The sequence below is a fragment of the Natrix helvetica genome (genome assembly GCF_964273705.1).
Source record: "Natrix helvetica genome assembly, chromosome: 5".
NCBI lineage: Eukaryota > Metazoa > Chordata > Lepidosauria > Squamata > Natricidae > Natrix > Natrix helvetica.
The window spans coordinates 143,232,546-143,260,086 of record NC_138551.1 but is presented as its reverse complement, the minus strand read 5'-3'; the positions used below and the strand labels follow the sequence as shown (position 1 = coordinate 143,260,086).

Here is a 27,541-nt window from a genome sequence, read left to right as displayed (position 1 = left end):
CAACGTTCAAAGGAATAAAGTTGAGCTGGAGAAACCCAAGAATAACAACCTGAGGTTGGTGCCGTTCTTAAAGACTTGCCAGAATTCTTCCAGATATTTGTTTTTCCCAGCAGTGTTCTTGGCTCATTACGAAGAGCCTTGTAAGTTTAAAGCTGCGGAGATTGAACAAGAGGCATGTCCGAAGGCTATTGCGTTTTAATAGGAACCCTTGGGCTATTCCGTAAGTTTTCTCTCTTCACTAGCCCAGCGAGAGACTTAAGGGAGATTCCAGAGCTGAAGAGACAACTGGAAAAAGGACAGGAATAAGTATGGAACTTTCCTATATTCCATAATAGAACAGGAAGCGATAAGTGAAAAGCGAAGCTTTTCAATCTAACCTGCAGATGAGTGACTTCAGAGGAAAGATTGCAAGCAGGAGAGAAACTCAAATAACAAGTTTGCTAAAGCCTTTGTAAGGACCACACCTTGGAATACCGCATCCAGTTTTGGTCACCCCATCCCAAAAACAATGTTGAGATTTTGGGAAAAAGTGCAGAGAAGAGCAACTAAGATGATTAGGCTTTCAACTAAAGGCCTAAAACTAAGAGACGAAAACATACGAAGAACGGTTGCAGGAATTGGGTATGGCTAGTCTAAAGAAGGCGGCGGCTAAGACACTGACCTTGTTGATCAGAAAGGTCAGCAGTTCGGCGGTTCGAAACCCCAGCGCCGCGTAACGGAGTGAGCTCCCGTGACTTGTCCCAGCTTCTGCTAACCTAGGAGTTCGAAAGCGTGTCAAAATGCAAGTGGACAAATAGGATCCACCTTTGGTGGGAAGGGAACAGCGCTCCGTGCGCCTTCAGCGTTGAGTCATGCCGGCCACATGACCACGGAGACGTCTTCGGACAGCGCTGGCTCTTCAGCTTTGGAACGGAGATGAGCACCGCCCCCTAGAGTCGGGAATGACTAGCACATATGTGCGAGGGGAACTTTTACCTTTACCTTTAGTCTAGAGAAAAGAAGGACTAGTGGGGACATGATAGCAATCTTCAGGTATTTGAGGGGCTGCCAGAAGAGAAGGGGGTTCAATTTATTTGCCAAAGCACCAGAAGGCAGGACAAGAAACAACGGATGGAAACTAACCAAAGAGAGAAGCAACTTGGAATGAAGGAGGAACGTCCTAACAGGGAGGACAATCAACCAGTGGGACGGAAGTTGCCTCCAGAAGTTGTGGGTGCTTCATCACTGGAGGTTTTTTAAGAAGAGACTGGACAGACACCTATCTGAAATGGTACAGGGTCTCCTGTTCGAGTCGGGGTTGGACTAGACGACCTCCAAGGTCCCTTCCAGCACTATTCTGCTTGATTGAACAGGTAGCGTGGCAGAATTTTGAATATTAGATGACAGAAAAAATGGGTCAAAAAAGCACAAGGTTCAAGAAGAAGATCTCACTAGCTGTTGTTCATCTAAGCCAATCCAGGCCAACATAGCACCAACTAGACATTGATCGGGATATACCAAGTCAGGGAGAGATTCTTTGCTATGATGATGGGTTCAGACACTGCTCCAAACTAGGTTAGACTTAAATTTGGTACATTAAGCACACCCTTCTTCCTCTTTCTTTTTCTTTCTTTCTTTCCTTCCTTCCCTCCCTCTCCTTCCTCCATCTCCTTGCTTCCTTCCTTCCATCCATCCATAATATCTCTTCCTTCCCTCCCTCATTCATTCACTTTCCTCCCTCCTTCCCTCCCTCCTTCCTTCATTCTCCTTCCCTCCCTTCCTTCCTTCACCTTCCTTCCTTCCCTTCCTCCCTCCTTTCATTCATTCTCCTTTCCTTCCTTCCATCCCTCCCTCCTTTCATTCATTCTCCTTTCCATCCTTTCCTCCCTCCCTCCTTCATTCATTCACTTTCCTCCCTCCTTCCTTCCCTCCCTCTTTCCTTCATTCTCCTTCTTTCCTCCTTCCCTCCCTCCTTCCTTCACCTTCCTTCCTTCCCTTCCTACCTCCTTTCATTCATTCTCCTTTCCTTCCTTTCCTCCCTCCCTCCTTCATTCATTTTTTTTCCTTCCTTCCTTCCTTCCTTCCTTCCTCCCTCCCTCCCTCCCTCCCTTCCATGTATTCTATTTCGAAGCCGCCAAGGATGCCTGATGTTTGTTTATTAAAACCGTGGGAGGTGAGCTTGGGCACCGAGAAGACCATCGCAACCAACACTGTGCCCAATGTTCCTGAATGGGTCTTAAGTGATTTTATGCCAGCTCGTAAACATTTATACCTAAGCACACTTGGACATTAAAGGCAATCAAATGACATGCTCAGGGAATAAAGTTAGCCTCCCCTCCCACTCCAGGAACTTTCCAGGGGCCCTACTTTTCGGTGTGCAATGTTACACTGCATCCTCCTGCTGGGGGGCTTTCAATTCCCCTCTGCTGGGCTTTCAATTCCCCTCTCTGTGCCACACTGAGAATTTTCTCCTTCGTGCTGCGAGTCGGAGACTTGCTCGCCTTTTAATTAAGCTACGCTGCTTGATTCCTTGAGCCAACGCAAGTTCTGGGTTTCCAGGGAAGAAGGCTGGTGACATACGACCCATTTGTAGAGGAGTTGTCAAACTTGGTCATCAGAAAAAAAAAAAAAGGAAAGCAGATTAGATGGGAGTTTTGGAATCTCAGGAACAAACAGAATGACAAGAGTTGGAAGGGAGCTTGGAGGTCTTCTAGTCCAACCCCAAGGTGGCTCAGTGGCTAAGATGCTGAGCTTGTCAATCAGAAAGTCCGGCAGTTCGAATCCCTAGCGCCGCGTAACGGAGTGAGCTTCTGTGACTTGTCCCAGCTTCTGCCAACCTAGCAGTTCGAAAGCACGTAAAAATGCAAGTAGAAAAACAGGAACCACTTTGATGGGAAGTTAACAGCGTTCCGCGCGCCTTTGGGCGTTGAGTCATGCCGGCCACCTGACCACGGAGACGTCTTCGGACAGCGCTGGCTCTTCGGCTTTGAAACGGAGATGAGCACCGCCCCCTAGAGTCGGGAACGACTAGCACATACATGTGCAAAGGAAACCTTTACCTTAGTCCAACTCCCTGCTCAAGCAGGAGATCCTATAGGATGTCAGAGATAAGGTTGTCCAATCTATTCCTGATAACCTCCAATGACTGAGCACCCCGCAATGCCCAGAAGCAAATCCTACCACTGATTTATGGATTCCGGATTGTTGGAATTGGACAGAGACCTTGGAGGTCTTCTAGTCCAACCCCCTGCTCAGGCAGGAAACCCTACACCACTTCAGACAAACGGACATCCAACATCTTCTCAAAATGGGGCATTCACAACTTCTGGAGGCAAGTTGTTCCACTGATTCATTGTTCTCACTGTCAGGAAATCTCTCCTTAGTTCTCTCCTTGATTAATTCCCACCCATTGCTCCTTGTCCTACCATGTCAGTACCATGTCATCATGTTCTTGGCCCCCTAAACCAGCCCGTCGTGCCCATTAAGTATATCTCCTTTCGGAGATTAGAGATGAGTAGCAGAAGGTAGCAACGAACATGCCGCTGAGTAGTCACTCACAGCCACCGAAGGTAAAACAAGGATAGCTTTACTTTTGTTAACAAAAATAGGATAAACAGTCTCCAAAAACAAGCTATAAGTAGTCTTGAAATATATACACAGTCTATGACAGGGACATGCGGGCAGGGGAGGCAGAGCCTCACCTCTCATCATGAAATAATAATATATAATAATAATATCCACGAGGGAGTTTCATATATATAAAAGGAAGAGGAGGGAGGAGCAGCGCGCGCGGGGCGGTGCCAGCTGGGCAACCGGTGGAGGCAGGAGGGTTCTCGGTAGTGCCAATAACCTTCCTGCCTCCGCTGTACTTTGTGCTCTCCTCGTGACTTGAATAGACTTCCAGAAGTGGCAGGGGCTTGATGATGTCGCCGCAGCTGCCATGTGCGGACGGACGGAGGTAGCCAGAGTGGCGCCGAGGCAGTCCGGCGGACGAGCGACCGAGGATCAGGCTGCCTGATCCTCCATCGCTCGCTCGCTCGCTCTTTCGTCCGCCCGGACCCCTCGGCGCCACTCTGATGATCTCCGGCCGGCCGCGCCCAGCAGCGACGTCAGCGACGTCATCAAGACGAAGTGGCTTGAAGGCGAAGTGCTTTTCCGTGCTTTTCTGTGCGTCTGGCGTTTAGGTAGATAGCCGGATGTCCTAAACGCCAGGCGCACAGAAAAGCAGCTGCTGTTGGGGATCGCGGAGCGCGAGCCAGTGGAGCGCGCTCAGGAAGGCGGGGAATGGGATCGCGTGTGCTGGAGGCTGAGGCAGCCTCAGTCTCCAGCACACGTGGTCCCATTCCCCGCCTTCCTGATGACGTCACCAGCCTCACCAGGCCCAAACCTCACCGCACGTCACTGGTCTATGATACAACACGTTGATTTACAGATGCTCAACTCACGATTCGCCCTGTAGACAGGTAACTAATACACAGAGCAGCCACCATCCAATACACAGTATTCGAACCCAAAACCATGCAGGGAGAACATACGGGGACAACCAGGAGCAAACAGTGGTAATTCCTACTTCCTTTTATGGCTGCTTAAAGCAACAGCATCCAATTAATCTCACGTGCATTTAAAGTAACAGATGCATTGCTGCAATCATGGCTTACGCATACCTGCAGTATATACCTTGCCAAGCCAAGATTAGGGTTACATCCCTAACAGTGACAACACTGCTCTCACAGGGAGGGGCTTCTCCAGGTGCCGTCCACTAGGCAATGCCAGCGGGCAACGCCAAGGAGTAGGGCCTTCTCTGTGATGGGCCCAACCCTCTGGAATGACCTCCCCCCCCCCGACATCAGAACCACCACTGACTTCCGCTCCTTCTGACAAAAATTGAAGACTCACCTGTTTCAATTAGCTGGCCTGGCATAATTATAATTGTGACAACTGTTACCTCCTGGAAACATATTCTTACCTGGTTATTTATAGGGTACGGTTTTAAATTTAACTGATTTTAGGGTTTTTAGAACCAGATTTATATTCTTCCGTACAGTTATTTTTAAATTTTTAACCTCCTCCTTATGTGTATTTATATCTGTATTTATATTTGTATTTGATACTTATTGTTTGTTGTGTGGACTGTACACCGCTCCGAGTCCTTTTCGGGAGAGGGGGCGGTCTAGAAATTCGAAGAAAATAAATAATAAATAAATAATAAATAAACAGCGCCCACTTCCCCGTGGCTTGATTTTTTTTCTCTCCCTCTCTTCCAAAGAGAATTTGCCTCCGCTGTTGACTTCCCTCTACCATTTTCTTCCCCTCCCCTCCCCAATTCGGGAGGAGGGGCAGCGCAAGGGAGGTGACAGGAGTTGAAGTAGTGTCATTAGCATCAAGAGGTATAGATTTGATTCATCTGCTGGCAATTCTCCACACTTGGGGCTATATTTGCAACACTTACGCAATTATTTTTGAAGTTCCTTGAGCGTTCATTCACAAGGCTGCTAAATATTCCCACCTTGATGAGGGGGTCCTTCTTCTTTCTTTTTTGGGGGGGGGGTGTTAAGAGTTTTAAAGGCGGCCAAGCCCAGTTCCCCAGCTCACTTTCAGGGGTCCAAGAAGTGACCCATTTTCCCTCTTTTTGGAAGGGGGGGACGCTAAACCGTCAAGATCATGAGCAAAGTCTATATATATAGGGAGGGGTGGGGAGGGAAGGATGAGATGATTGGACTCCGAAGGTAGACGAAGAGGAGGCGGAGCGAACTATCCAGCTCGCCCTTGTGACCGACGGTGCTGTCTTAATGACCGCAGATTGTTGCTTTGGATGGAAGAAAATGTTCTTTTGGATTGCAGGCAGGATTGGTGGCTAAGGAGGTCAGGCATTGCTTGTGAAATGAGGTCAGTCCCTCTGTAGGGGACCGTCCTTCCCTCCTCTCCTCTCCCCTCTTCTGCCTGCCCTTCCCTTCCCCTTCCTACCTTCCTTTCCTCTGCCTTCTTTCCATTCCATTTCTTTCTTTCCTTCCTTCCTTCCTTTCCTTCCTCCCTCCCACCATTCCTTCCTTCCTTCCTTCTATCCTTCCTTCCTTCCTCTCTCCCTTCCATTTCCCTTCCTTCTTTCCATTCCATTTCTTTCTTCCTTCTTTCCTTCCATTCCCCTTCCTTCATTCCATTTCCTTTCCTCCTTCCTTCCTCCCTCCCTCCCTTCTTTCCTTTCCTCCCTCCCTCCCACCATTCCTTCCTTCCTTCTCTCCCTCCCTTCCTTCCACCTCCCTCTCTTCCATTCCCCTTCTTTCCACCCAATTCCACTTTCCTTCCCTCCCTTCCACCCTCCCTCCCTTCCATTCTCTTTCCTTCTTTCTATTCCCTTTCCATTCTCCTTCCTTCCTTCCCTCCCTCCCTCCCTCCCTTCCATCCTCCCTTCCTTCCATTCCCCTTCTTTCCATCCCTTTCCACTTTCCTTCCCTCCCTTCCACCCTCCCTCCCTTCCATTCCCTTTCCTTCTTTCCATTCCCTTTCTATTCTCCTTCCTTCCTTCCATCCCTCCCTCCCTTCCACCCTCCCTCCCTCCCATTTCCCTTCCTTCTTTCCATTCCCTTTCCACCCTCCCTCCCTTCCAAATAAAACCTTCTCCTAGCCACTGTCCCATAGACGAAGTCTCCCCATGTGCCAGTTCTACCATTAGCAGCCATTTGCCTCCTTGCAACCAAAGGTCACATTTTTGACTAGGGTGAGCCCCGTGGGACTCTCAGAGGCCACCCCCCCCGTCCCCTACCGGTGGCCGGGCCTGGCAGGAATTGGTGGGCCAGACATCTGGCAGGCCTCAGCTTGAGCCTCCACTGAGGTGACCAGAATACCAACTAGCGTTCATTGCAGCTGAATTACGGGAGACGGAGAATTCTAATGCAATGGGCTAAAACCAGCCGCCAGAGTTAGCAATCAAAGATTTCTTCTTAATGCATTATGTATTAAAGATGCAGAATACCGAGACTGAACCCAAGAGAAAAACAATTTGCACAAGGACAGCTATGGCAAATACTTGCTTTAAAAAAAAAAGCATATTTCATCTTCTTATTAACCATTAGGCGTCCAAAACGAAGATTGCTCTAACAGAAGATTCCCAAAGGATTCCAGGCTACTCTCAAGAGTAGATTTACACAGGAAGAAGGGTGTTTAAATGTCTATCTGGACCAGCAGTCACCCACTGGTGGTCCGTGGACCACTGGTGGTCCGAGAGAAAATTTTGGGGGTCCGCAGAAAAATTATTCGCATTTTTTATATTGCACTCAATCAGGGGACCTCAAACTACGCCCCCTGGGACGGATACGTGCAATGAAGGCTTGTGTTGCTGCAGAGAGTCTCCCCCTTCGGGGTCTTTTTGTGTGGGTCGGAGGGGGGCAGAAATTCTGACTTGGGGTCTGCTTCGGCCTCTTGGTGGGGGGCTTTGGGCGAAGGTTGGAGGGAAGAGCCGCTGGTGGAGAAGAGCCGAAGGGCCTCGTTCCAGTGGGATTGCATCACGGCCTGGAACTGGCTGACCATCTCAGCCCGCTGAGCCTCCAGGTGCTGGTCCCTGGCCTTGCACTCTGCTTGGAAAGCCTATGCTCCTAGTCCTCATTGAGGTGCTTCTGCTGAGCCTCCTTCTCGTCCAGATCCAATTTGAACTGAGCTGTTTTGCCAAGTCTTTCTCCTGGTGGCTGCTTAGCTCCAGCAACTGCTTCCTGTTGGGGCCCTAAAGAGCGAGGAGTGGCTGGGAGGGGAGAGGCGAGTAGAGACTGGTGAGGCGCCACTCAACATGAGTGACATCAAGTTGGCCACGCCCACTCAGTCACATGACCTCTTTGCCACACCCACCCAGCCGGTCATTAGGCAGATCCTATTAGTGGTCCGCGGGATCTAAAATGATGAATTTAGTGATCCCTGAGGTCCAAAAAGTTGGTGACCCCTGATCTGGACCACCCAATTCAGGCCTAGCTTCACACTGCAGATGGAGCCATAGCAGCATGCCAGCCCTGCAGGGTAGGCCTGGTCAAGGAGCATACATCACAACAAATAGTAGATCTCCCTGCATGCAATTATTTGGGAGACCTCTGTCCTTTCCCCTTCCTTCCCTTTTACACAAAGACAGTCAAAGCGGGGCAATTTTGAGTTTCTTCCTCACTCTTTCCTGTTGTCTCATCTAACTATCTCTAGGTTTGGTCACCAGGATCTTAAAAAAGATGTTGAGACTTTAGAAAGGGTGCAGAGAAGAGCAGCCAAGATGACGAAGGGATTGGAGGCGAAACATGTGAGGAACGGATGCAGAAATAGTCTAGGGTCTCCTGCTTGAGCAGCGGGTTGGACTAGAAGACCCCCAAGGTCCCTTCCAACTATGTTACGTATCTTCTCAAAGGCCGCTTCTGTTCCTCTACAGAAACCACAAGGAATATCAATCAAAATAGAGCTGGAAGAGACCTTGGGAGTCTTCTAGTCCAACCCCTTGCTTCCATACTATTTCAGACAAATGGTCGTCTAATTTTGTTTCTTTAAAAATTCCAGTGTTGGGATATTCACATCTTCTGGAGGCAAGTTGTTCCACTGATTAATTGTTCTGTCAGGAGTTTTTTCCTTACTTCTAGGTTGCTTTGCTCCTTGATTAGTTTCTATCCGTTGTTTCTTGTCCTGCCCACAGGTGCTTTAGAGAATAGATTGACCCCCCTCTTCTTTGTGGCAGATATTAGAACACTGTTCTCATGTCACCCCGTCCTTCTTTTCATTAAACTAGACATACACAATTCCTGCAACTGTTCATATATTTTCATCTCTAGTCCTCTACACATCTTTGTTGTTCTTCGCCGCACTATTTCTAGAGCTTCAACATTGGTGAACAAATCTGGTCGTAGTATTCCAATGGTGGTCTTATAAAGTGAATAGAACAGAACAGAATAACAAAACTTGGAAGGGACCTTAGAGGTCTTCTAGTCCAAACCCCTGCTCAGGCAGGAAACCCTGCACCACTTCAGACAAATAGCTATCCATCATCTTCTTAAAAACGTCCATTGTTGGGGCATTCACAACTTCTGGAGGCAAGTTCTTCCGCTGATTAATTGTTCTAACTGTCAGGAAATTTCTCCTAAGTTGCTTCTTTCCTTGATTAGTTTCCACCCATTGCTTCTTGTCCTGCCCTCAGGGGCTTTGGAGAATAGCTTGACTCCCTCTTCTTTGGGGCAACCCCTGAGATATCTGAAGACTGCTATCATGTCTCCCCTAGTCCTTCTTTGCATTCAACTAGACTGCAACCGTTCTTCATATGTTTTAGTCTCCAGTCCCCTCATCCTCTTTGTTGCTCTTCTCTGCACTCTTTCTAGAGTCTCTACATCTTTTCTACATCGTGGCGACCAAAACTGAATGCCGTATTCCAAGTGTGGCCTTACCAAGGCCTTATAAAGTGGTATCAACACTTCACGTGATCTTGATTCTATCCCTCTGTTGATGCAGCCTAGAACTGTGTTGGCTTTTTTGGCAGCTGCTGCCCACGGCTGGCTCCTATTTAAATGATTTTATAAAGGGGCATTAACAATTCAAGTGGTACTATCCCTTCTCGTGATCTTTCTTTTAATGCAGCTTAGGGTGTCTTTTTGGCAGCTGCAGCACGCTGCTGGCTCTTACTTAAGTAGTCGTCCACTAGGCCTCCGAGATCCTCAAACTCATGAAGGACATGGAAAGGCTGCGAGTTTTGAAGACTCCGCGTGAAGAGAGATGGCCCCATGGGACGTGCGGTTTCTCACAATTGCCCTCCCGTAAAATGTGGAGAGGGCTTTTTTTCCCTCGCCCTGCCCCTTCTCGTGGCGAAAGCATCCCCGTAAAATCGTGACTGGACTTGGGGCGGGGCGGGAGAGGAGAACGAATATGCCGCTTGACAGACAGCGCTGACTTTTCTAGGCTGCTGACTCCCCTCCTTCGTCTTCTCGACTCGGTGTTGGCGGGGGCGACGTGTGGGGGAGCCTTGCAGATGTGTAATTAGATTCTGACATCTCCTGGGTCGGGCCGGGCAATTTGCACCTCTTTCTATCGGCTGGTTCTAAATTTAGCCATCTCCGCATTAGGTAAAGATCTCGTCCTCTAGACAGCACCCTTAATTGGTTGTGATGGGTGACTTCATGGCTCGGTGTTCTGGAGGCATGATTAAGGAGGGTGGCGAAGGCTGCTGGCACGAGGGAAGATGCTCCGGGCGAAAGGAGGAGGGGGGGTTTAAAGGTGGAGGAGGCCGACGCCAGACAGAGGGGCTCCTGTAATAAGTTTTCTCGCTAACATGACACATTGTCAGTCCCTTATGAAGGGTGCCAGCTGCTGATGAGGACAGAAAAACGCCGCTGGTTAGTAGAACCTGCCTGAAATGCAGCTGCCGAAATGATCTTGAAGAACCAGGGACCTCTGAGGACATCCAGATGCTCCTCTTTGTTTTTTTTTTTTGTAATAATTTTTTATTGTTTTTGTCTTTTTATCACATATTACAATCTTTATATCAACAGTTTGTACAATGTTACATCGTCGTATCTATGTATGTTTTCCTCTCTTTACCATATATTACAATCCTTATGTCATCTTATCTATACATTTTTATGATATTTAACATATTTACCTACTTTTATATACAGTTCTATGTTTATTTATGTATATTGTTTTCGGCTTAATTGTTTTTCTTATTATCCAACCATTCATACCGCTTCTTCCAAATTTCGTAGTATTCCGATTCTTCTTTGTCCTTTAATTTTTGAGTTAATTTGTCCATCTCTGCGCACTCCAAGGTTTTTTTTTATCACTACTTCGTCTGGCGGTGTATTATTTTGCTTCCAGCATTGGGCAAAGGCAATTCTAGCTATAGTTAATATATGTGTTAGTAGATATTTAATTTTTTTTGTGTAGTTCCCTTTAATTATTCCTAGTAAAAAGGTTTCGGGTTTATACTTTATTTGTTCCCCCGTAATTTCTTGTGCCCACTTCCAGATTCTTTTCCAATATTTTTGCGATTCCGGGCAGGCCCACCACATGTGGTAGTAGGTCTCTTGTTCTTTTTTACATTTCCAACATATCGGTTTCAGTGTTGGGTACATTTTTGCCAATCTTGTTGGTGGTAGGTGCTAGATCCTCCTCTTTGTAATAAAGATAACCCAAGGGGGTCGGTGGGCACTCTCAAACCATCCAAGTCATGTTTGTCCCAAAGGTGCTTTTTTTTCCCCAGGAGACAACAGGACGTTCTGGGTTTTCTTTTTCTTTTGAAGATGTTTCGCTTCTCGTCCGAGAAGCTTCTTCGGCTCTGACTGGATGGGTGGGGAAGGGAAGGATTTATACGCCTTGCAGACAGCTGGTGATTTGGGGAAACAAAACAACCACTTCATAAACGCGTGGTTCAGCATAGGAGAACAAACCCACCAGGACTAGATTCAGCAGCCCGTCCGCATTGAAAAGATACAGGTCACTCTTTTGAAGATAGCAATGTCCACATTTTGGTCAGAGAGGACCGCTGGCTTGAAAGAAGAGGGGTCAAATAGGCCATTCTATGTCCAAATTGAATAGCCCTCTCTCAACAGATGGGGGGGGATAATACATCCTCCATCTCCAGTTTACAACACAGTCCTTTCAGCAGCTCCAAGAAGGCTCCGCACCCATTTGCACTGCTCAGGTGACTATGAGGACGGAGATAAACCTCCAAGTGGCCTCAACGACTCCCTATAAGAATGCAAATGCCTAACTGGCTGCAAGGAATATAAATCCTTCCATTCCCCACCATCCTCCAGTCAGAGCTGAAGAAGCTTCTTGGATGAGAAGCGAACCGCCTTCAAAGGAAAAACCTAAGAAAGTCCAGTTGCTGGACTTTGGAACACTCCAAGGGTGGTTTTTGGAAGCTGGTCCTGAGTACCTCCACCACTATTGTACCTGGTTGATTGATCAGCCCTTCACAGTAGACCAGGTCCAGAATAGGTCCTGCAGGTATTCCAGTAATAAAGTAGAATAACAGAATCTGGAAAGTCTTCAATACAATACAATACAATACAATACAATACAATACAATACAATACAATACAATACAATACAATACAATACAATAGTAGAGTTGGAAGGGACCTTGGAGGTCTTCTAGTCCAACCCCCTGCCTAGGCAGGAAACCCTATACCGTTCCAGACAAATGGCTATCCAACATCTTCTTAAAGACTTCCAGTGTTGGGGCATTCACAACTTCTGGAGGCAACTTCTGTTCCACTGATTAATTGTTCTAACTGTCAGGAAGTTTCTCCTCAGTTCTAAGTTGCTTCTCTCCTTGATTAGTTTCCACCCATTGCTTCTTGTTCTGTCCTCAGGTGCCTTGGAGAATAGTTTGACTCCCTCTTCTTTGTGGCAACCCCTGAGATATTGGAACACTGCTATCATGTCTCCCCTAGTCCTTCTTTCTCTTAAGCTAAACATACCCAGTTCCTGCAACCGTTCTTCATATGTTTTAGTCTCCAGTCCCCTAATCATCTTTGTTGCTCTTCTCTGCACTCTTTCTAGAGTCTCCACATCTTTTTTACATCGTGGCTACCAGAACTGAATGCAGTATTCCAAGTGTGGCCTTACCAAGGCATTATAAAGTGGTGTTAACACTTCACGTGATCTTGATTCTATCCCTCTGTTGATGCAGCCTAGAACTGTGTTGGCTTTTTTGGCAGCTGCTGCACACGGCTGGCTCCTATTTAAATGGTTGTCCACTAGAACTCGAAGATCCCTCTCACAGTTACTACTACTGAGCAAGGTACCACCTATACTGTACCTGTGCATTCCGTTTTTGTTGCCTAAATGTAGAACCTTACTCTTTTCACCATTGAATTTCATTTTATTAGATAGTGCCCAATGTTCAAGTTTGTCAAGATCCTTCTGTATCTTAAGCCTATCTTCTGGAGTGTTGGCTATTCCTGCCAGCTTGGTGTCAGTCTGTCAAAGCAACTCTCTGGCTCATCTGATGCAGGAGAACATCTGGGAGAAGTTGGCTTGGGTTTCTTTCTCATACTTGATCCCAGCTCAGGACGGTGTAGAGTAATCTCTACAATCTCTTCTACAAATTACTCCTTAATATATTTTGGAGATCAGAGGAAGAAATAAGGAGGAGGAGAAGGTAGAGGAGAAGAAGGGACTGAACCTCCTTTTTCAAGGGTAGTCTATCTGAGCCATAGTTCCTTGGTGGAAACATTGGAAGAGAAGCTTCCCTACTTCATTGGTGGAAATACCTTGTGGGCGAATTTGGGGGTAAAAATTGTATTTGACAACCATTTGTGAAAAGGACGGAGAGTTTTTGAACAGGAGCGCTGCAGCGGCCTAGAGGTGGAGCCATTGCCTCACAATCAGGAGGCTGTGAGTTCAATCCTAGGTAGAGGCAGATAGTTCTCTCTCTGGGGCGCAATGAGAATATATCTGCTGAACAAAACTCTGCATTGGCAACACGAAAGGCATCCGGCCAGTAAACAGTTTACTAGCTCCTTTCAGTTGCTCAAACCACACCCCGCAAGGGATTACGGGGTCATTAAAGGAAGAGTTTTTGAACAGAGCAATGATGTTACTTCATCTATCTGCCTTCTCCTCTTGGCCAAGATCCACAAACCTTCACCCCAACCTGACCTCAACCACCAATGTTCATTGCTGGAATTGCTTTGCCTGTTTCATGAAAGGTAGGATCTACCTGAGCTTTAGGAGGAAGAAAGGATAATGCAAACCATCATCCTAAACAGGTGGATGGTCTCTTTTGAATGCCACACCCTTCCAAGAGGAGGCTCTGAATTTCCTATTTGGGGGTCAGACGATCTCCTCTCAGATCTCTCCCAAGTCCTTTTTTGTGCAGCTGTTACAATTGCTTCCTTCCTCTCTGCTTCTTTGGAAGCAGAAATGCCCCAAATTCAGCAAACACTTAGTGGCAGGAGCACAAATCACCCACAAGATGCTACAATTGTTCTATCTTCCTCTGTAAGGTAAGCTTTGCTGTGTTATTTAAATCCTTAGCTAGACTCCTCAGCTCGGGCATCTCTATTTTTCTTTCCCTCCCCCTTCCTCTTTCTCCATTAATCTCTTCCCCTTAGTCTCCCTCTCTCTTTGGGACAATTTCTTTTCCTTTCTTCCTGTCCCATTTTTCTTGCCCGGGGATGCAAATCTGTGCGAACGCAAGGAAGACAGAAAGGATGTCACGTCCCTTGAATGAGTTATGAAGCGGAGAAGCCCGAAGTTCTTGAAATCTCTTCGAGGGATGCCTGAGGATAGAACAGGATCATTGTTTGAGCTGGAGGGGGTCTTCCAAGAAGCAATTCCCACCCCGAAGACATCAAGAGAGACGCTTCTCTCTCTCTCTCTCTGTCCTAACTCTAAACTTGGAGAGACCCGTTTTCCCTTCGCATTGCAGCAGCGGCCCCTGGAGATCCCACCGCAGGAGCAAAGGACGTTCACGGCCCATCGCTTGTCATAAATCAAACCAGCTCTCCTAATTTTAATGTCACAGCAGCGGTGTCCGCCAGCTGGGGCTCCCGACCCACAGAGCTGACCTGGTTTTGAATAAAGGAAGACAGGCACCCCATAAAAAGTCCAGAGAGGTGCGCATCGACGGTGGAGAACGTCAACTGAGGTTTCAACAGAGGCTTTTGTGACGTCCTTCGGGAGGGAAGGGTTTGTGGTCGTCCAGAAGTTGACCAACTACAAGTCCCATCTCTCTTGGCCAACGGCCACACCAGTAGGGGCGGCCCTCCACGAGAGTTTTCGTTGCGTCAAGGCAGCGGTGTGTCCCACCAAGCCATATTGTTTGAGGAGCGTTGAAAATACGGTGAAGGTCATAAAAACGATGGCTTATTATTATAGCCTCCCAGAGTCACTTTATAGGGGAGATAGTTCTCATAAAAATTTAATCAATAACAGTTTGGGATGTGTGTTTGTGTGTGTGTGTGTTTTCTGATTGATTGATTTCTACAGTCCGATGTCAGGCCTGCATTTATATTCCTTTTAGAATCTTCGGCCTGCCGCACTTTCTCTCTCTTTCTTTACTATGCTGTTTCATTAGGGGGGAATAGTAAGGAGTAGAATCGTGGAATGTGTTGTTGTCATTCCTTTCTAGAAAATCAAGGTCATTCTTTTGTCTCTGCGCCTCTGCACCTGACCGGAACTAGATGGGTGGAAATGCCAGTGTGGTAGATTGGATTTGTGGGTGTGGGGACAAGATCACGACTTTTTTTTTTTTAAATGAAATTAACTTTTAATGAGTATAATGTATAAAATTGTATAATGTTTCTGACACATTTTATGAGTTCAACATGGCCCAAAATGTTTGGTTATTGATTTTCATTTGTACTCAGTGTCTTCTTTTTTTTTTCCTGGTGATTTTTATTGTTTTTCTCTTTTCCGCATATGTTACAATCGTTATGTCAACATTTTGTACATTGTCATATCGTCTTATCTATACCTGTTTTCCTCTTTTCACCATATATTGCAGTCATTATGTTAACATTTGTACCTTGTTTTATCATCTTTATCTATACATGTTTATAATATTCTGCTTCTATATTTACGTAGTTTTATACACAGTTCTATATGTATTTATATATATTATTTTTGGCTTAATTATTTTTCTTGTTATCTAACCATTCATACCAATTATTCCAGATTTCGTAATATTCCGATTCCTCTTTATCTTTTAATTTTAGAGTTAATTTGTCCATCTCTGCGCAGTTCAGTGTTTTTTTTATCATTAATTCTTCCGGGGGAGTAGTAGTTTGTTTCCAGTATTGAGCAAAGGCAATTGTAGCTGTAGTTAGAAGATGTGTTAGTAATTTTTTTTTTTTTTTTTTTTTGCGTAATTCCCTTTGATTATTCCCAGCAAGAAGGTTTCGGGTTTATATTTTATTTGTTCTCTCATGATTTCTTGAACCCATTTCCAAATTTTTTTCCAATATTTTTGTGATTCCGGGCAAGACCACCACATATGATAGAAAGTCCCTTGTCCCTTTTTTACATTTCCAACAGGTCGGGGAATAGTAAGGAGTAGAATTGTGGAATGTGTTGTTGTCATTCCTTTCTAAAAAATCAAGGTCATTCTTTTGTCTCTGCGCCTCTGCACCTGACCGGAACTAGATGGGTGGAAATGCCAGCGTGTAGAGAGGAAGATTGGACCATGGGATGGATTTGTGGGTGTGGGGACAAGATCACGAACTTTCAACTGGGTGGGAATCTCGAGGAAGCTTTCAGATTCGGGATTCCACAGTTGTGCCAACATGTCTGTTCTTATTCAATTGGAACTTTAAGGATAGCTCTGCCTTGGATTTAATTCTGCATGATATATGGAACGCTGACTTCCGGAGTCATTTGCTGAGATGGGCAGCGGTAGAAGTCAAATAAATAAATAATGCAGGGGTGGGATTCAGCCAGTTTGTACTGGTTCACCAACCACCACCCCCTCGCCCAGCTCCTCCCGCAGTCCTGTGGTGAGGCTGTGGAAAGGCAAAAAATGGGCCTCATGGAAGTCCAGAAACGGGCCCGTTTCCAGCCTCCGGAGCCCAGAGGAGGCTGTCTTCACTCTCCTGGAGGCTCAGGGAAAGTCTCTGGAGCCTGGGGAGGGCAAAAAATGAGCCTACCAGAAGTACCAGATGTCCAAAAATGGGCATTTTTCCAGCCTCCGGAGCCCAGAGGGAGGCAGTTTTCACCCTTCAGGAGACTCGGGGAAAGCCTCCGGAGCCTGGGGAGGGCGAAAATGCCTCCCCCCTCCCCCATGGTGCAGGAAGCTGAGTAGGCCATCATTTGAATTTGGGTTCATCCTAAACCAGTGGTCGGCAAACTCATTAGTCAACAGAGCCAAATATCAACAGTACGACGATTGAAATTTCTTTTGAGAGCCAATTTTTAAAAATTTAAACTATCTCCCGTCGCCCGACTGACCGACACCCTCCCTTCTTCTAATGCCACTTCTTCAAAATAGAAAATGTGGTGAAACTCGCTTAACGACGCTCTTGGTTAGCAGCCAAAATTGTGGGCTCAATTGTGGTCATAAGTTCTCTTTCTTTCTTTTTCTTTCTTTCTTTCATCTCTCTCTTCCACTTTCTTTTTCTTTCTTTTTTTCTTTTTTCTTTCTTTCTTTCTTTCTTTCTTTCTTTCTTTCTTTCTTTCTTTCTTTCTCTTTCTGTCTCTCTCTCTGAGTCTGTCTATCTCTCCCTCCCTTCCTCCCCCTCTGTCTCTCTGTCTCTGTCTCTGTGTGTCTGTCCCTCTCTCTCTGATTCCCTCACTCACTCCCTCTCTGTGTGTCTTTCTCTCTCTCTGTGCCTCCCTCTCTCTTTCTGTCTCTGTCTGTCTGTCTGTCTCTCTCTCAGTCACACACACACACACACACACACAGTCTCCCAACTGGCCCTTCCTCCCTCGGAGGGAAGCTTCTGCAGAAGCCCGGGCGAGTGAGAACAAGTTCCCGCCATTACGAATTCTCCAAGGTTGTAATTGTACGGGCTGGGCGCGCACGCCTATGTTTTCCACGGGTTGGAGCCGCGTCGAGGCTCTGCGCAGCTGGCGATGACTCCAGAGCCCATCCAGGAAGACAAGGAACGCGAGGGGGACCCTGCCCCCCGGGGCCGGCCGCACAGAGCCTCGCCGCGGGAACTTGTTCTCACTCACCTAGGCTTCTGCAGAAGCTGCCCTCCGAAGCCCTCCGAGGGAGGAAGGGCCAGTTGGGAGAGGAAGTGTGGAAGAGCCACACTCAAGGGGCCAAAGAGCCGCATGTGGCTCGCGAGCCGCGGTTTGCCGACTGCTGTCCTAAACCATTCCATCTAGCCTCATTCCATCTATTTTTTTTCTTTGGCTGAATTCCTCCTGTGAGCTTGGAAGGAAAAGCTGTCTATTTTTTTCAAAGCACTTGCAAATTTTTTTTAAAAAGATAACCACGGGAGAACAAGAAACTTTGCTGCAGGAGGTGGGGTGAGGGGGAAAGACACCACAATAAGTATTGACTTATTCTTTGCTGGATCTGCAGTTCTTAGCTCATAAAAAGCACCAGTAACAAAAAAAAAAAACCCAAAAAACCAACTTTCCAACTTGAGCAAAACGTCCTACTTAAAACCCTGGAAACCTAACTGTTCCGTGTGTAATTGCTGCCAGGGTGAGCATGTATTTTTAAGACAGAATTTAAAACATTTGTGTTTTTATCACTTCGGTAATAGAGTTGGGGAGTTGGGGAATAACTTGGGAAAATAAATGTCTGTAAATAATGAAAGAAACTCTGCTCACTCTCAAAAAATATCTGTTCTGTAGTGAAAAACCCTTTTTTAAAAATCTTGCCTCGTCTCTACAGAGGGATTCTGTATATTCCATTTCTGGCGTAACCAGGAGATGACCCTCACCGCATCTAAGCCTCCTTTTTTCAATCTATTCTCCTATCTTCCTCCAGATGTTCTCCAGGTTGCCGGGGTGGTGATATGGAAGGGTCAGGTTTTCCCCATTTTAGAGAGGAAACCTGACAGAGGTGAACCCTAGAACCATAGTGGGTTCCTGATGCATCTCACCCTACTTTGAAGAGAAGTCCACTTCACTAGGATCTTCAAGATCCAGGAAGTCTTGGAGAAACATCTCCGGTTGACCTCGTTCCTAGATGTGATGCTCATGGGATCTTCACTTGGATCTTCAAGATCCGGGAAGTCTGGCAGAAACATCTCTAGTTGACTTTCATTCTTAGATGTGATGCTCATAGTATCTTCACTAGGATCTTCAAGATCCAGGAAGTCTTGGAGAAACATCTCCAGTTGACTTTGTTTCTAGATGTGATGCTCATGGGATCTTCACTAGGATCTTCAAGATCCAGGAAGTCTTGGAGAAACATCTCCAGTTGACTTTGTTTCTAGATGTGATGCTCATGGGATCTTCACTAGGATCTTCAAGATCCAGGAAGTCTTGAAGAAACATCTCCAGTTGACTCTCATTCTTAGATGTGATGCTCATGGGATCTTCACTAGGATCTTCAAGATCCAGGAAGTCTTGGAGAAACATCTCCAGTTGACATCATTCTTAAGACGTGATGCTCGTGGTTGATCAGATGAGTAACAAACCTTCTTCCTTCTCCCACCAGCACCTCCCACATCCATCTCGGTCATCGCTGCAGACACCCCAGCTCCGTTCAGCCGCTACCAAGCCCAGAATTTTACCTTGGTCTGCCTTGTCTCTGGTGGAAAACCTGCTCCCACGGTAAGTTTTGGTAAACATGGAATAAGGAGAAGATATCTCCACCTCTAATCCCCATTGCGGCACCTCTCTGTCTGCGTTTCAACTTTAATTATCTCCTTACAAGATGTTGAAATAATGACTATTGGCTTGATGGCATGAATCCATCTTTTTGAGACAACTCTCCAGTTTTCGCTTCAGTCCAAGTTAATAAACAGGGTGGATCAGAGCATGTTGAAAGAGCACACCCAATTTCTCAAAATGCAGTTTTTAAAAAATCTGATTGCAATCCAATTGGCTGGCAGGGGCATCCAAATATTTTGGGGGGTGGGGGTGGGGATTTCAATCAATCAATCAGAATAGATCTGGAAGGGACTTTGGAGATCTTCTAGTCCAACCCGCTGCTCAAGCAGGAGACCCTATAACAGTGATGGCGAACCTATGGCACCCTTTTTTGAAGCCATTTTTCGCCCTCCCCAGGCTCCAGAGGCTTTATAGGAGCCTGGGGAGGGCAGAAAGAGCCTCTCCCGCCCCCTCAGAGGCCCTCCGGAGGCTTCATGAGCTTCCCTGAAGCCTCCGGAGCGCAAAAAAACAGCCCTATGGGCAAACCGGAAGTTCGGGAATGGACTTCCTGTTTGCTCGGAGGGTCGTTTTGACTACTCCGGAGGCTTCAGAGAAGCCTCTTGAAGGTCCCTGAAGCCTTTGGAGCGCTTAAAACGACCCTCCGAGCAAACCGGAAGTAACTTCCAGTTTGCTCGGAGGGTCGGTCCCTGAAGCCTCCGGAGGGCTTCCAGGGGGGGTGTGGGAGGCTGTTTTCGCCCTCCCCATGCTCCTATAAAGCCTCTGGAGCCTGGGGAGGGCGAAAAAAAGCATGCAAAAATGGGGGGGGGGTCGCGCCTGTAGTGCGTGCACGCGCACTGGGGGGGTCGAGCATTGCATTATGGGTGCGGCACGACTGCACACAACCCCCCTGCGCTCCCCCCACTTATGGCACGCGAGCCAAAAAAGGTTCACCATCGCTGCCCTATAACATTTCAGACAAATGGTTGTCTTCTTAAAACTTCCAGTGATGGAGGCTTTTACAAATGGTTCCACTACCGTTAGGAAGTTTCTCCTGAGTTCCAGGTTGCTTCTCTCCTTGATTAGTTTCCCTCCGTTGTTTCTTGTCCTGCCTACAGGCGCTTTGGTAAATAAATTGGCCCTCTCTTCTTTGGGGCAGCCCCTGAAATGCTGAAATATTGCCGTCATGTCTCTCCCAATCTTTCTCTTCTCTAGACCGTCCATACCCAATTCCTACCGTTGTTCTTCGTATGTTTTAGTCTACAGGCCTTTCTGTTCCCCCATTTAAAAATAAAAATAAAATAAAATTGCATGGAGCATCTATGCAGAAAGGACACACCCCTCTCTTCCCACCTGGAGATTTAAAACAAAACAAAAAAAGACTTCCAATTCAGTTATCACCCACCTGGATACAGGCGGTCCTCACTTACCAACCACAGTGGGGACTGCTTCACTTAACAACGCGTAGAGAGGTATGCCGGTTGCCAAGCTTTTTTTCTCGTGGTTTGTCCCGAGGATGCTTTTTCAGGAAGCAACTGGACTTTCTTGTTCTTCTTTTTTTCTTTTGAAGACATTTCCCTTCTCATCCAAGAAGCTTCTTCAGCTCTGACCGGATAATAGGGAATGGAAGGATTTATATTCCTTGCAGTCAGAGGGTCGTTTGCAAAGAAACAAGAAGAAAGTCCAGTTGCCTCTTGGGGGGAAAAAAAAGCACTTTTGGGACAACTGTTGACTGGATGACTTGAGAATCTCTACAGAGTTTTAGCTAGGCAATTTGGGATGAGGATCCTTGGAATGGTGGGGGAGTAGGAAGGGATTTCCAGAGGGAAAAATGCAGAGTACAGGAACCATTTGCACCCCTCAGGTGACCCTGAGGACACAGAGAAACTTCCAAGTGGCCTCAATGACCCTCTAAAAGGATGCAACTGACCAGCGGTCTGCAAGGAATATCAATCCTTCCATTCCCCTATTCCAGCGATGGCGAACCTTTTTTGGCTCGCTTGCCATAAGTGGGGGAAGTGCAGGGGGGGTTGTGTGCGGGTGTGCCTCACCCATAATGCAATGCGCTCCCACCCAGTGCGCATGCGCGCACTACAACTCCCCCCCATTTTTACATGCTTTTTTCACCCTCCCCAGGCTCCAGAGGCTTTATAGGAGCCTGGGGAGGGCGAAAACAGCCTCCCCCGTCTCCCCGGACACCCTCCGGAGGCTTCAGGGACTGTCAGGAGGCTTCCCTGACGCCTCCGGAGCGCTCAAAACGACCCTCCGAGCAAACCGGAAGTTGCCCGGAGGGTCGTTTTAAGCATTCTGAAGGCTTCAGGAGGCTTCCCTGACGCCTTCGGAGCGCTCAAAACGACCCTCCGAGCAAACCGGAAGTCCGTTCCCGAACTTCCGGTTTGCCTGTAATGCCGTTTTTTTGCGCTCCGGGGGCTTCACGGAAGCTCATAAAGCCTCCGGAGGGCCTCAGGGGAGGGGGCTGGCGAGGCTCTTTTCATCCTCCCCCGGGCTCCTATAAAGCCTCTGGGGCCTGGGGAGGGCGAAAAATGGTTTTTGGAAAGGATGAATTCAGCATGCGCGCGTTGGCCAGCTGACAGGGCAGCGCCTCGCGTGCCCTGACAAACGGCTCCGCGTGCCACCTGTGACATGTGCGCCATAGGTTCGCCATCACTGCCCTATTCTGTCAGAGCTGAAGAAGCTTCTTGGATGAGAAGCGAAACGTCTATAAAGGGGGGGAAAAAAACAACCCCAGAAAGTCCAGTTGCCTCTTGAAAAATAAAGCACCTGAATGGCTGAGAATCTCTGCAGACTTCTCATGGTAAATTTTCCTTCCACCCGGGCGTGGGATTGAAAAATGTTAGCAACCGCTTCTCTGCCCGGTTGCTGGGTGGGTGTGGCCAGCGGAGGCGTGGCTTACTCGGCTGCCTCATAATGGGGTGGGGGGCGTTTTGGCCCTCCCCACGCTCTGGAGGTTTTCCTTGAGACTCCGGGAGGGCGAAAACTGCCTCTCTTTGGCTCCGGAAGCCAGAAACAAGCCTGAAACTTCCGGTAGGCCCGTTTTTTGCCCTCTCAGAGCTTCCACGCACTTACCTGGCATAATGAACGGGCCGCGTGGAGACGCCGGGGAGGGGAGGGGTGGGTTGGGACAGCCAGTGCTTCCAACTACCACTTCGGCAAACTGGATGCAAAAATTAGCATTGGTTCTCCCGAACCCGTGTGAATCAGCTGAATCCCACCCTGGCTTCAGTGGCGGGTTGCAGGCGGTACGCCCCAGTACGGGCTTACCGCCTCCCCGGAGCACCGGGTACCGTTCCAGTACGGTGCTCTGGAGGGTTTGCACCGGGATCCGGAATCCACCACTTCCCCTGCTTACACACACACACACACACACACACACACACACACACTTTTTAAATCATGTTCATCCTGATGGATCATTTTGATACAAACAAACAGGATGTTGTAAAACAGTGGGGAGCTAGGGGGGAAGCCTTGGCATCTCGGCATCCCGGTAATAATTTCTGCTTATTAATTCGGAAGTCGGAAACACATTTCCATTTGGCGGAGGGGGGAGGAAACTCAAAGGATGGGAGGAGCAAGGAACAAAGAATTTTTTTTTTTTTTTGGCGGCTGCTTCTATCTCTCTACCTGGAAACACACACACACACACAAAAGAAACGCTCACTTATCCGCAAACATTCCCCAGGCTGTTTCATTACAGCGTGACATCAGAAGCTCAAAGAGGTGGGTTTTTTTTTGGGGGGGGGAGGGAAACGCAAGGCAATTTTCTCTTCACAGAGACATTCCAAAGGACTTAAACAGGCGTTGCGCTCCTCACTGCTCTAGCTATACAAACATGACCCCCTGTGGTGTCCCCGCAATCTCGTCGGCGTAGACATCGCTGCCAACACAGTGGGATCCCTGGCAGGATCAAGTGGGGAGGGGGGGGAGGGTGCTGTTGGGTTCCCACGCTACAGATTGACAGAGTTGGAAGGGACCTTGTAGGTCATCTAGCCCAACCCCCCGCCCGCCCAAGCAGGAGAGCCTACACCATTTCTGACAGATGGCAGTCCATTCTCTTCTCGAAAGCCTCCAGGGATGAAGCTCCCACAACTCCAGTCCCATTGTTCTCATGGTCAGGAAACAGTGGCGTAGCGTGGGTTGTCAGCACCCGGGGCAAGTAATTTGCGCCCCCTAACCCGAGGGTGGCCCGACTGCAGCTGCCCCTTGGTCGGCATCAGTCAAGTGAGGCTCTCCATGCTGGCCTCCTGCCTTCCTCCCGAGGAGGAGCTCGACAGGGCAGAGGGAAAAGGCTCGACTGAAGGGAAGCAGGTGCCGCGGGGGTGGGAGGCGCACCGGGGGCTTCGGGAAGGCGCCGGCTCCCTGGGGCGCTCCAGGCGGAGCGGGAGGACGCGGTGGTGTTGCAGCCGCGGGCAGACGAAGCGCAGCGCTGCTCTCCTTCGGCTCCCGCGGGGGCGGCGCGGCGGGTCTTGGCGGCTCCGCTGGGAGGTAGGCGGTGCGCAGGAGGGGCCTGGGCGGGCCGGGGCCGGGGAGCTTAGTTCGCGGGCCAAGCCAGGTGCGGAAAGAGGCGGCCACAGTCCGGCAAAGGGCGGCGCGGGGCGAGTCAGGGCGCCCCCCCCAGATGTTGCGCCCGGTGCGGCCGGCACCCCCTGCACCCCCCACGCTACGCCACTGTCAGGAAATTCATCCTTATTTCCAGGTTGAACTTTTCCTGGATCAGTTTCCATCCATTAATCCTTGTCCGGCCTTCAGGTGCTTTGGAAAATGGCTTGACCCCCTTCCTCCTCTCTGTGGCAGCTCCTCAAATATTGGAACATTGATTGGAGAGAGTGGAAAGGGAAGGTAGAGGCAAGGAGGAAGAGGGGAGATAGGAGAGAGGGAAATAGAAGGGGGAGGAGAAGGAGGAGAGAAAGGAGGAGTGGAAAGAGGAGAGAGGAGAAGTAGGGAGGAAGGGGAAGTAGAGAAGAGAGAGATGGCAGAGTGGAAAAAGGAGATAGGGTGGAGGAGAGAGGGAGAGGAGATAGGATGGCGGTGAAATAGGGTACAATAACGTGTATTGAAAGCAGAAGAGCAAATGGGTTGAGGGAATGATATAATGGACAATACAAAATAATTTCTGCAGATGTAATGATATACTTGTGGTTAGATGTATGAAATTAAAATAAAATAAAACTTTTTCAATAAAAAAAAATATTGGAACATTGCTATCATGTCTCCCCTGGTCCTTCCCTTCACTAGAGGAGAGGAGAGCAGTGGAAATCTATGGGCCAGTCCTTGGGAAAGAAGAGGCATCGCTGCTAGCGAAGCCCCACCCTAGGTCTGGGGATAATAGGGAAGGGTCAGAGATGAATAGATGTGGCACACAACTATTCATCTTGCAGCCGGCTGGACTTTTTGCCGGGTCTGCTGGTACTCCTAATAAAGGAATCTTTTGAGTTGACATCACAGGGCCCGTCGTGTTTGGGGAGCTGGGTCAAAACAATACCTTTCTGGACTGTGCATAAAATCATCGACTAGGAAGGAAGAGTCTTTTAATCTCTTGATATTTTCCTCCTCCAGGTTTACTTCAAAAGGGACGGAGAATTGATACAGGGTATCGCTCTGACGGAGCCCCCGGTCAACGTCGCCGGATTGCAGGATAGCCGAGCTGCCCGGAACCTCTTCCATCGGGACTTGGACGACACCAAGATGCAGCGGTCCCTCTCGCTGCTGAACGTGGAGGACCGGGGCGGGAGGCTGTACACCGAGGACCCCTTCCATGGCCTCACCCCCGATCGGGGACTGTTGCTCAGCCCCACCACCGAGAATATCCCCGAGACTGTGGTGAGCCGGGAGTTCCCGCGGTGGATCCAGAATGCCGATCCCACGTATTTCTTCCACCACACCCACATCCCCATCAGCGACGGCACTGTGGAGGTGCGGGCCATGCTTATGTGGACCCTTAATCCTCAGATAGACAATGACGCGCTCTTTAGTTGTGAGGTCAAGCACGATGCCCTCTCTATGCCCATGCAGTCCGAAGTGACTCTAGGTAAGAGCTCAGAAGCCGCTTCCTGGGTGGGTGGGTAGGTGGGTGAGTGGGGAGATGGGGAAGGGGTCTGCAGAAATAATCACGCCCATCCCAAATCTTTCGGACATCAGGGCATGGGTTCTCTGCCTCTTTTCCGTGGTTGTTTGTTGAGTGGCTTTAGGAAGAATTCAAGAAGATCCAGGAGGCCATTTGGGAGAGGGAGATCTTCTTTTCAAGAGTCCTCAGGGGTCATCTCTGTCAGAAATCAGGGCTCTCCAACTTTGGCGACTTTAAGACGTGTGGGCTTCAACTTCCAGGATCCCCGCAGCCAGCATGGAGTCTCAACTCTGGAAGTTGATGTCCACAAGTCTTCATGTTTCCAAGGTTGGACACTCCTGATCGAGACCTTTGTGGGCCTCTGGGAGTTGATGTCAATGTTGCCAAGGTTAGACACCCCTGATCTAGACCTTTGTGGGTCTCTGGGAGTTGAAGTCCACAAGTCTTCATGTTTCCAAGGTTGGACACGCCTGATCTAGACCTTTGTGGGCCTCTGGGAGTTGATGTATTAATGTTGCCAAGGTTGGAGACTCTTGACTTACAGCTTTGTGGGTCTCTGGGAGTTGAAGTCCAGACGTTTTAATGTTGCCAAGGTTGTATACACCTGATCTAGACCTTCGTGGGTCTCTGGGAGTTGATGTCCACAATGCCTTAATGTTGCCAAGGTTGGATACTCTTGATCTAGACCTTTGTGGGCCTCTGAGAGTTAAAGTCCACAAGTCTTCATGTTGCCAAGGTTGGATACTCTTGATCTAGACCTTTGTGGGTCTCTGGGAGTTGAAGTCCACAAGTCTTAAAGCTGCTAAGGTTGGAAACACCTGATCTAGACCTTTGTGGGCCTCTGAGAGTTAAAGTCCGCAAGTCTTCATGTTGCCAAGGTTGGATACTCTTGATCTAGACCTTCATGGGCTTCTGGGAGTTAAAGTCCACAAGTCTTAAAGTTGCCAAGTTGGACACCCTGATCTAGACCTTTGTTGGCTTCTGGGAGTTAAAGTCCACAAGTCTTAAAGTTGCCAAGTTGGACACCCTGATCTAGACCTTCGTGGGCTTCTGGGAGTTAAAGTCCACAAGTCTTCATGTTGCCAAGGTTGGATACTCCTGATCTAGACCTTCATGGGCTTCTGGGAGTTAAAGTCCACAAGTCTTAAAGTTGCCAAGTTGGACACCCTGATCTAGACCTTTGTTGGCTTCTGGGAGTTGATGTCTTAATGTTGCCAAGGTTGGAGTCTCTTGACTTACAGCTTTGTGGGCCTCTGGGAGTCCACAAGTCTTCATGTTGCCAAGTTGCATATTCTTGATCTAGACCTTTGTGGGCCTCTGAGAGTTAAAGTCCACAAGTCTTAATGTTGCCAAGGTTGGATACTCCTGATCTAGACCTTCGTGGGCTTTGGGGAGTTAAAGTCCACAAGTCTTAATGTTGCCAAGGTTGCATACTCCTGATCTAAACCTTTGTGGGCCTCTGAGAGTTAAAGTTCCCAATCTTCATGTTGCCAAGGTTGGATACTCTTGATCTAGATCTTCGTGGGCCTCTGGGAGTTGAAGTCCACAAGTCTTAATGTTGCCAAGGTTGGACACCCCTGATCTAGATCTTTGTGGGCCTCTGGGAGTTGAAGTCCACAATGTCTTCATGTTCCCAAGGTTGGATACTCCTGATCGAGACCTTGATCCAATACTATCTTGACCCTCTTTTACTTAGCACCAGCTAGGAAAAGATGACCTCTCATTCTGTAAGGCAGAAGTCCTTGAGAAGGGCCTCCCGATCCAGAGAAAGAAACAAATGCCTCCCCACCAGGAATGGAAGCCCTCCCCTCAAAAACCCACCAAAGGGGTTTCCTCCCTGCTCTCTCCCTTTGCCTCTCTTCTTGCTCCGGAGAAGATTACAGCCTGCGTTTGAGCTCCGTCCCTGCCTGCTCGCCCTTTCATTAAATTTAATGGGTTCCCGGGTGCCATTGGCAGGAACAAGGAGATAATTCTGATATCTCTTCCCAACCAAGATCTCTTTTAAAAAAAACAAAACCTCAGCGCTCTTCATTCCTATATATTTATTCTCCTCTCCGTTTTGTTCTACCTTCCTGGCTGGCTCATTAAATCGAGGACCCCTTTCTAAAGGCAGCCGTGAAAAAGGAGTCGCATTTCTCTCGCCTTTTATTCTCGCTGGTGGCGAGTCCCTTCCGAGCTAATGAACCTTGGCAGGCACGAAATCCGAGCAATAAAAGAAAAGGAGGAAGCATCCCTTCCTCCCGTCCTTCCTCTCTC

The 27,541-nt window shown here is 48.2% G+C and overlaps 1 protein-coding gene across 2 annotated transcripts in view; it reads left to right on the top strand.

The window, feature by feature from the left end:
• The window catches only part of IGSF21 (immunoglobin superfamily member 21), a 219,966-nt gene that overhangs the window by 176,960 nt on the left and 15,465 nt on the right, over nt 1-27,541 (top strand). For both annotated transcript variants that reach the window (XM_081954668.1, XM_081954667.1), the window contains exons 5-6: nt 19,049-19,164; nt 24,778-25,249. In XM_081954668.1, coding sequence (XP_081810794.1) covers nt 19,049-19,164; nt 24,778-25,249 — 588 coding nt within the window. The remainder of the gene's footprint in view (nt 1-19,048; nt 19,165-24,777; nt 25,250-27,541) is intronic.